Source organism: Cyprinodon tularosa, unplaced genomic scaffold (assembly GCF_016077235.1).
Source record: "Cyprinodon tularosa strain WSP-4 unplaced genomic scaffold, ASM1607723v1 ctg91, whole genome shotgun sequence".
In the NCBI taxonomy this organism is placed as follows: domain Eukaryota; kingdom Metazoa; phylum Chordata; class Actinopteri; order Cyprinodontiformes; family Cyprinodontidae; genus Cyprinodon; species Cyprinodon tularosa.
Genome location: NW_024039685.1, coordinates 493037 through 503486, shown reverse-complemented (window position 1 = coordinate 503486; position 10450 = coordinate 493037). Strand labels below are relative to the sequence as shown.

The 10450-nt window shown below is 36.5% G+C and overlaps 2 protein-coding genes across 2 annotated transcripts; both read left to right on the top strand.

Moving 5' to 3' along the window:
• Window positions 1-252: 252 nt before the first annotated feature.
• On the top strand, window positions 253-4561 carry rpl34 (ribosomal protein L34). The gene is made up of 5 exons (XM_038274393.1): window positions 253-331; window positions 698-769; window positions 856-955; window positions 3838-3941; window positions 4430-4561. Exons 2-5 carry the CDS (start codon window positions 705-707, stop codon window positions 4512-4514), a joined length of 354 nt encoding a protein of 117 aa, XP_038130321.1. The 5' UTR covers window positions 253-331; window positions 698-704; the 3' UTR covers window positions 4515-4561.
• Window positions 4562-7575: 3014 nt separating this feature from the next.
• Window positions 7576-9750, top strand: ostc (oligosaccharyltransferase complex subunit). Its single transcript, XM_038274387.1, has 4 exons — window positions 7576-7795; window positions 8710-8803; window positions 8897-9094; window positions 9265-9750. Exons 1-4 carry the CDS (start codon window positions 7657-7659, stop codon window positions 9281-9283), a joined length of 450 nt encoding a protein of 149 aa, XP_038130315.1. The 5' UTR covers window positions 7576-7656; the 3' UTR covers window positions 9284-9750.
• The last annotated feature ends 700 nt before the right edge of the window (window positions 9751-10450 follow it).

The following is a 10450-nucleotide window of genomic DNA, read 5'->3' as shown; positions in this document are numbered from 1 at the left end:
ATTTATAATCTAGAATAAAATAGTACAGAATAGAAGATATCTTTATTGTCACTGAATTTGGCACTTCTCAGCATTAAAAAAAACCCTACAAAATGGAAAAGTATCAAACAGTAGGTAAGAGTAAACGTTTTAGAATAAACATTATTGATTCCAAACCCATAATTTCAGACTGGATTACAATACGTTTTCCAAGTACAATGATTTACAGCGCAACTTTTTTCACTTTTATTACCAATACTGCAAAACACCAGCAGGGGGCAGAAGACTGCCCCTCACTTTAGAACTCTAACATCCGCCTTGGTCCTTCCTCTTCCGGTTACGGCGAAAGCAGGTATGGCGTCCTCTGGTTTCTTCTGCATGATTACTAAATTATAATCGACTACAATCCTCAGTTTTAGACGATCGTTAAATGAATCTTAACACCCTGTTTGACTCAAAATACGTTGTTATACTTGTATGAGTGATGATTTTATAAATTTGATGGCCTCACTAGTATGTTTTTGATTCATCTGTGTGGATAAGGCCGCTCTAGCGGGAACTAAATAGAACCGGTTGGTGGCCTTTAGGATGAAGGCCATAATATTCAATGTTGGGGAAAGTCGAACTGTACCGCTAGCTTGTGTTTAAAGCCTAACATAACGAATTATGTGAATGAACGAAATGCAGCATTAATAGTATCTGATATTTTGTTTCGCAGCTTCACCATGGTGCAACGCCTGACTTACCGCCGCAGGTTGTCCTACAACACTGCTTCTAACAAGACCAGATTGTAAGTTAGCCGTTGCTTCGCTTACACGTTTGTACTCCACAGTTTAACCAGTTTATATATTAACGGAAGCTGATGTTGATGTTAAGGTCCCGGACTCCTGGTAACCGCATCGTGTACCTGTACACCAAGAAAGTTGGCAAAGCCCCCAAATCAGCATGCGGCATCAGCACTGGAAGACTGCGAGGAGTGAGTACATCTGATAATAAAAATCAGTAGAGTATTTCTAGTAAAGGAGGGAAAATGGCATCAATAGTACTGGATTGTAATGTATAAATTTGGCAGATTGTTTCCCACTAGATGAGCATCATTTTTGCCTTTTTGAAGAGGGTTTTTATTTCATGCTCTGACCTGGAACCATATCAGGATGTTTTAAAACAATCTAATCCTTATAATGCAGAGATGTAAGCTAAGGTTTTTACTCAGTTTTCTCAAAATTACTTTAAGCACATTTAGTATGAAAACTTAATTCCATCGCTCAACTTCATGAACAAATGCATTTATTGACTGTAGTATATGAACCCTTAACACTACTAGCAATGTACTCAAATAATATGCTTAAAGTAATTTAATTGACGCTCAATGCTGGAATAATGTTCTCTGATCAGATGAGGTTAAAATAAAACTTTCCGTCTAAATGCCAAGTGGCATGTGAGAGAATGTTACTGGACATTGGTATAGATCTATGAATACACCAATCCTACTTTAAACTAGGTGGTGGCAGCGTTACACGTTGGTGGTGCTTTGTCTTAAGTAGGGAGAACAGAGGTAAGAGTTGATGAGAAAATGGATAAAGCCAAATACCGGGTAATCTTACAACAGAAACTATGAGATGAGTTGGGACTATAAATCTTCCAATCACAAAGAGCAGGGGCGCTCAAGTCCAGTCCTCAAAAGCTATCATCCTGTAACTTTTAGATGCATCTCTTCTCTAACACACCTGAATTGAAAGGCTTGATTCCCTCATTTAGCTCAGCAGAGGCATGGTAATTAGCCACTCATTTTAACCAGGTGCATCAAAAACGTTGCAGGAATAGAAGCTCTTGAGGACTGGACTTGAGCACCCTTGAACTAGAGACTGATCTTAAAATAAGATGATAGAGACATGAACAGACTAGCAGTTGTAATTGCATGGAGAACCATGTATATTTATCCTTCCATTTACAATCACGCGCTGCTCTAAAAGTTAGTGGATTTAGTATGAAAACTAATTCCGTCGCTCAACTTTGTGAACAATTATTTTTCTGACTGAAGCGTATGCTCCCTTGACCATAAAATGATATAGGTAACATGCATTTTTTTATACTATTATTATACTATTGCACTAGGGCTGCAACTAACGATTGTTTTAGTAATTGATTAATCTGTATTAATATTTTGGGATTAATCAGTTGGAAAAGGGTTCCTTCTAGATTTTTTTAAAGCGTTTAAACCAGGTGAAACTCAAACTTTTCCACTTGACGGGCAACCGATGGAGTATGGAGTATTAAAGGACAAAACATTTTTTTTATATCTTAAAATTTGCAAAATTTGTAATGTTGGTATAATTACTGCTTTAAGTTGGTTACTATGTCAGCTACAGTCATGTTTTAGTATATTCAGTTAATATAAATTACTAAATCTGTAAATGATTAGTCACCATTAATCCAATTATGTTTCAGCCCTACATTGCACCTATAATATTGGCAGTAGTGCTTTGCAATTCCCATAGTCGTGTCATCAGTTTAAGTATTTTAACTTATACTTGTCTTGACAAGTAAACATTTAAATTGAATCTACAAGTAAGTTGTAGATGTGTTAAATTTTGCATATCTGGACAGTTCATTCATGTGTGCTAACAATGCTAATTTTACTGTTTGACAAAACATTTTTGTGTCAACAGTTTTGCTGTGGATGAACTTTAAAAGCCATATGTCTGAAGACTTAAGCATATTATGATTTACACAAGGAAACAAATCTGACATAACACCTAAATAGATTTTAGGTGTTATGTTGCAGTCTGCATATTTAGGCTTCTGTCCATTTAAACCAAATGCAAATGTGGAAATTGTTTAAGTTCAGGGGGGAGTTTTAGTTTTCTTTAGCCCGTTCTTTGCTGTTTTAAGCGTTTTCAGTTCATCTGCCATCTCAAAACTTTAAACAACATGGACAATTCAACATTTTTGGCAGAAAGAGAAATAAATGTATTCCTATTCCGACTGCGAATATTTAACTTAAATCACCGTAGCTGCAGGGAGGCTCATCTGTTCCTTCTGCGCAGTTGTGAGAACACGTTATAAAGTAATATTAAATGCATAGAAGGTTATGGTGTTGGACCAAATGGTTTACTCTAATCCAAATTTGATAACACTTAGTGTGAATTTGTTCAGGATTTTATCCACGGCATCAGTTTGAATACAGCACATCATTTGTGGAAAAGAAAGCATTGTTTGGTTTGGAGGCCAACGATTGTAGTTTTTCCCTGACCCTTAAAATATCAGCTTGACTCAAGCTGTGGCGGCCTAGTGGTTAGGACATAGAGCTTGGTATCCTGGGGTTCTGAGTTTGAGCCCAACTCCCACAGACTGCCACTCTGGGTCTCTGAGAGAAGACCCTTAACCCAACAGCCCACTGCTCTCCAAGGGGATGGGTTAAATGCAGAGTTCATTTCATTGCTCTATACTTGTGACTGTGTAATGACAATAAAAGCTGGGAAAAGAAGCCCCTTCTCAATTTAGGAGTTAGAATTAATAGTGCTGTCCATTTTTTATATATATATAATGGGTCGATTTCATTTAAAAAATCTGTTAGATTGTTTTTGGGTTTTTTTGCCCTGTCTTCTTAAAATTTTGTTTTAGGTTAAAATTTCTGTAGTTCACTTATAGAGCTCTTTATGTTGTGGCTTTTTAGGTTCATGGTTCTCTCTTGTTAAACTTGAACATTTAAACTGCAGACTGAGTTAAGAATGAGGCTATGGAATTGAATATTTCTCAGCTTACTGAGAAATGGTGTAAACCTGAGGTTTGATCCAAATGTGAGCATGTTTTCTTAAAAGCCAAAGCTTCTGTACTCATGACTTGTTTGTGTTACAGATCCGCGCTGTTAGACCTCAGGTTCTGAAGAGGCTTTCCAAGACCAAGAAGCATGTTAGCAGGGCCTATGGTGGATCCATGTGCGCCAAGTCTGTGCGTGACAGGTGAGAGACCTTAGTTCAATTTTTAGGACTTTGTTGCTGTGAGTTTGGAATGATGCCCATATTAAGCATTGATCTTGTTCAGACTACTTTTATGCACTGCAAAAAATTTAAATCTAAATTTTTTTCTTTTCAAATAAGTCATTTTTTCCCTCTTGAATTGACATTAGTGAGACTCGGTTAAAAATAACTAAAAATATTGCATTGTCCCGTTTTAAGTGCACATTTTCTAATTAGCTTATTTTAAGACTAAACATACAAATTCCATTGGCAAATCATCCTATTTACTCAAATTAAGAGCAAGTACACTTTAATACATTTTCACTTATTCCTAGATTGATTTTGCAGTGTGGATTTCAAAAGATCCGCTAGGCTAGTTTTAAGCAAGTTGCTACCTTTTTTCCCCCCACCATTTACAGATTCAGTGTTATGGGCAAAACATTTGACCAGTTTTGAAAGTGTACTAAGTTTCTCTTTTTTGTGATTTGCAGGATCAAGCGTGCCTTCTTGATTGAGGAGCAGAAGATCGTTGTCAAGGTGCTCAAGGCACAAGCACAGAGCCAGAAGTCGAAGTAGAATCTGTATTTGTATTGTGACAATAAATAAAAATGGCCAACAAATCAGTTGTGTTGAAGTTGTGGTTTGGTTATTCAGTGTATATAATCTCAAGTTTGGAGATGCTGGCTAAGATTTAACAGCTCTGAACAAAAGGACCATCAAGATATGTGCAGCAAGTTTTGTAAACTTGTTTTCAAAATAATGGTATAAAAACTGAGTTACCTTTTTAATAATCAATGCATTTTAATGGATTTCTGTCTTAAAGCCCTCATTTTGGACATACCGACTCTGAAACTCCATAATTTAGGCTTGTATGTATTACTTCACTCCTCAATCAGAGGCTTCCTGTCTAACAATTCCAGTATGGTAACAATGGGAAAATTCACATCTGTCCCACTAATTCTCAACACCTGGACACACAGGTGGGTTTCCAGCTTAACCCCAGTCATCCTTAACCCTATAATGCGAAAAGTATTAAATTTGATACATACGGTTTCTGAAATGTTTTGTGTCTGACACCTTTTGAATAATTTAATGGTAAAAACTTGGCTCAAAATCCAATTGTACACAATCAGATATACCTGATAACAGAAGGCTACACAAAAATAATCTTGACTTATCGCATAGTAAATTATCAAAAATGTATTTCTGTTTTTTCTTTTTACATATTTTGTTAAAAGGCCGAATAAGGACTTCAAACAAAAAAAAAAAGCTATTTTCTGTTTTGTTTTATTCTTGGATCGGGCTTTAAAGGGTTAATTAGGGCCATTACAGAGAACAGGTCCAGAAATATAAGGTTGGGGCCTGAATTCGAGATGGAGTTCTAGGAATGCAGAACATGTTCCTATGCACGCACTGTGTCCACATTTTCACTGACCACTTTGACAGGGAACACCTCCTACCTAGTTAAGGTCCATTAACCAGCTAACTAGCTGGTGGGTTTTTTTTCTTTCAATTTTTCCCCCCCTCACTTGCTGTTGCCTCATCCATTGTGCTACTTAAACCATTTTGTCAAATGCCATTAAATAGGTGAACACTGCCCTCTAATGGATTCGATATATCTGTTTCAATGTAAAGCCCCGTTTAAATTTTTTTCCATTTAAGGCTTCTTACTAATTATGTTTCTTGTATTTATATATAGCACATTGTTTCACTTTCACCAGAGAATTCACATCTTTCTACATATGAATATGTCTAAGTCCCAACTGTAGTCTTAATGATTCTTTGCCATTTTCTGTTCCTGTTTGCTTTCCTTCTAACTTTCCCAGCATTCCTCTGTAATCTGTAAGCCAGTTATTTTATATGATCTTCTCAAATCTTTTATTGGATGACTGATTTGGCCCTCTTATCTTCCTGTATATTTCCTTTCACCCCTATGTGAAAGAAAATTCCACAGTTAACCTCATCACCTGAATAACTTAAATTTCTAATAAAATATCGACATATTTCTGATTAAAAAACAGCTCTTAATGGTCTCAGTAGTTTAATCCATTCAACTAAAAGTAGCTATGCAATTATATCTGTGTAATAAAAGTTCTTCATTTAAAGCTCTTTGAAAGAGCTTCCAGTTATTTGTCAAGTTGGTTTGTCCATAGGGACAAAAGCTGCATTGTTTTGCTTGAAAGACTACATTTCCCATGAGGACCAGCATGGTAAACACACTAGTGTGCTAAAATCTTGATATCCCAGTCACCTCCAGCTGGACTGAAGTCTCTCTGGGAAATATTTTTCCTTCCCCTTCCAAAACCACTATGGTGCTTAGGCAATTAACCCTTAATAAAAGATTTAAAGTAAAGTAGAAATAAATGTGCAATTAACCCTTATTAAAAAGGGTTAGTTTTTGCATTCAAAGTTTTTTTGTATTTTACTGAAGCATGATAAAGCATCTAGCCTATAGTCTTTTTCTTTCATGTTTTTGGTAATACAAATGGCGTCTTTCCATGTAATATTTTTTGAACATTCACTCTTTTTCTCAGATTTTTTTTATATTTCCTACATCATTGTGCTTAGTTCTATCTCTATTCTTCCATCAGTTAGGCCTGTTTTTCCAGTGTAGTCCTGTTTTGTCTGACTGTGACTGGCTGGATGTGCTCTCTTCAACCTCTGACTGTCTGTGTGTTTCCTGGACGGGGCCGCCTTTTACAGCTGCTTTTTGTATCTCTACTTCTGTCTCCTTGAACCGCAGTCAGCCTCGGCAGATGCCCGCTAACACTGAGCATGGTTCTGCTGTAGGTTTCTTCCTGTTAAAAGAGAGTTTTTCCTCTCCATTGTCGCTACAAGCATGCTTAGTGTGAGGGATTGCATTTGAGTCAATGAGTTGATGCAATCAACTGGTTTTCCTTAGAAAACTTGAATCAATTTGTAAGGTGCCTTGAGATGACGTGTTGTGAATTGGTGCTATATAAATAAACTAAATATATATATATATATATATATATATAGATATATAGATATTATTATTACTTGGACTATGTATTTTAAAAAAAATAATTCGCAAACATTGGTGCTTTTTCTTTGACAGCTGTCGATTTTCTAAAACTGGATAACTAGTCTAAAATTCCTTCTTAAACTATTTATATGCTTATTCATTTTTCATACTATATCTCCGTTCCTTTTCCTAAATAATAAATAGAAAACTTGTATCCAATTTTCCCAATATGTATTACTTATTAACCTTGTTACAAAAGATTAAATGTTCTTGAATTCATTAAGTAAAAAAAAAAAAGCTTGATTTCAATATGATAAATAACATTCCGTTGTTCACCGTGGCACAATATCCTTATTTGTCCATCTTGTTTTCGGAATTTATTGTTGAACAGCTACTATAACAAAATTGCAAAAAAATTTCAAATAGTCAAATTTATTTCTGGGGACGTTTTTTTTGTTACTGTCTCTTTAAGTGACGTAAAGCCACGTTGATGGAATCTGCAAAAAAAATCTATGTTTCTAATTTTATTCAATCCGTAAATGTTCTTTCTGTTGTTAAAGTCACCTACTTCATGCGTTGGTTTTATTTCAAAATGTTTAAAAGTAACAGGGAAAGCTAAATAAATATACACTTCCGGGACACGTCAACTAAGCGAGTGCGCACGCGCACACCAACCAGCGGCGTAAAGCAGTGTTGTGGAGAAGGAGAAAGGGAGAAATAATTTCCTTAATCATGGAGACTTTATATGGGATTCCGTTTGCAGTGCTCGAATGTCCGAATATAAAACTGAAGAAACCCTCATGGCTTCACATGCCGTCGGCTATGACCGTGTATGCGGTCGTCATTGTATCATACTTTCTCATCACAGGAGGTAACTGAAGCTAAGATACGGCTAGCATAGCATGTGTATCGTTATTTACTAGAAATGTCTTTTTAGTTGCACGAAAGTGTTCTGCTGCATTTTTATTTGCTAATGGAAAGGTGGGTTAACTTTTCCAGCTAATTCTTTTTCTCCTAATGTCATGTAGTTTGAATTGTAAACTGAAGCCACCATGTAGTAAAAATGGCTAGCAGGTATATTCTGTATACTGAGCAGCAGAACACATAAAATTGGGTTTGAGGGTATTTCTTTCGCTCAAACTGCTGTGGAAAGTGCTAGTGACTGCCTCACATATGCTGAACCAGAAATCTTTATGATTTTGGCATTAAAAATCCATAGTTAGGGCCTGATATATATGTCTAAATTTCAATTTTACCACCTGGTGTAGTCAGTTCACATGTAAAATACCATTAATCTGTTAAGAATTATTCCTGCGGAATAGTCCTGTTTGGCTGTGACACCATCCTGGACAGCAATATCAGCTGTGCTGATGCCATCAACACCTTTTGTTTATAGATGTTGGAGATCAGCCTGTTTTTCCAGTGTAGTCCTGTTTCTCTGTCTCCTTGAACCCCAGTTGGTCTCGACAGATGGCCGCTCACACTGAATCTGGTTCTGCTGGAGGTTTCTTCCTGTTAAAAGGGAGTTTTTCCTCTCCACCTTTGCTACAAGCATGCTTAGTGTGAGCAATTGCTGAAGAGTTAATGAGTCTGTTCAGTCAACTGGTTTTCCTTGGATAGAAAACTTTGAATCAATTTGACTGTATGATCTGGTGAACTGTAAAGTGCCATGAGAAGACCTGTGTTGTGAATTGGCGCTATATAATTAACCCAAATTTAATTGAAATTTCCTCCTGTGTTTGTATCTATTTATGTTTAATCCACATCTATTTATCCAACCTGCAGGTATTATTTATGACGTCATTGTAGAACCTCCAAGTGTGGGTTCAATGACTGATGAGCATGGACACCAGAGACCAGTTGCCTTTTTGGCATACAGGTATCACGATCATTTTTACAAGTATTTAAAGAAATGGTTAAAAAGAAAATGCAACAGCGCAGAGGAACTAATTTGTCCTTTTTCCCATTTCAGAGTTAATGGGCAGTACATTATGGAGGGGTTAGCCTCCAGTTTTCTCTTCACCATGGGAGGCCTGGGCTTCATAATCCTGGACCGCTCCAACGCACCAAACATTCCCAAACTCAACCGCTTCCTGCTGCTTTTCATTGGCTTTGTCAGCGTCCTTCTCAGCTTCTTCATGGCCCGAGTTTTCATGCGCATGAAACTGCCGTAAGTCTGAGATCAATAGTTGCTCGATTCTAAATGAAGGTTGATGCTATGTTTACTTTATTTTTTTGTTTTTAAATCAACAGCTTTTAATAATCCATGTTTGCTTCTTCTAAGGATGGGAATGTGGTATTTTCATTTTAACCTGTGCTAATTTAAGTCTTTCTTTTCAGAGGATACCTCATGGGCTAACGGCATGGATAACAGAAAATTACCAAACAGAATCAGTAATGGATAAAGATGGCTTCACTAAATCATTACCAATAAAGACTGAAAGCACTGACTGGTCAAGAGATGCAACCAGACCAACCTAAAAAAGAAAAAAAAACAAGACCCCTTAGCAGATATCTGTATTAGGCGTAAATGTTACTGGCTACTCATGTTTGGTTTTTTTGTTCTTCTAAAACCTGCCGTGAATATAAAGAGTTGCAGAAATGTTTTGGGGTCACTGGGGACAAAAAAAAGCTCTGGAAAGGAAACAAAGTGCCGATGGGAGGCAGCCGCCAATTTAAATGCAGACTTGGAACTGTGCGCTTTAACTTGCAAAGTGTCTAAAAGTGTTTGTCAGTTTTTGTATTGAAGTAACTGAACAAGACCAATTAAAGTGGATTGGTTTTGTTTTTGTATGAGGTTAAATAAATCATTTACAAAAATCCCTACAGTTGTTGTTCATCTTTTTATTCAATGAAAATCTGTTGCAATCTTTACTGCAATGACAGCTCTGCTTATTTTAGCATCTAATATATATCGCGTCAAAAAAATTCAACAACCTGGACATCAATGGATGCATTTAGCTCCAGGCTTCTCCCTGTACAGTGGTTTCCTCTAAGGTTGTTTTTGATGACTTGTTCAGAATAGGATACTGTATCTTAATGACCACAGTATCTTTGAAAGTCGCATAAATGAACAGAAATGCAGGATCATTACAATTCCATGTCCCTAACCCTTATTAGAGGTCTTAAACAGGGGGTCCACAGAAGTACTGCATGGGGGTCATGAAAGATTTGGTTGATAAGACTTTTATTTATATTCCCTTCAATTTTTCCACTAATTGAAATGTCTTTAAATACGCATTAACATGATTTCAACACACTGTAGTAAACAGATAAATGGAGGCAGAAGATGTCTTTCAGTCATCAACGCACACATTCAGCGACACACAGGAGCTCTTTCAAGTTGGGCACGGTTTCATTCACAACACCTGTTCCATCAACCAGGAATCAGAATAAGAACTACTTTAATAATCTCAGGGCTAAATTACTTTCGTTACATTACACTATCTGTAATAGAGTGACCATAGGACAAGTTTCATATAACAATTTCATATAATATATATAATAAGGGGTCCCCGCTCCATTT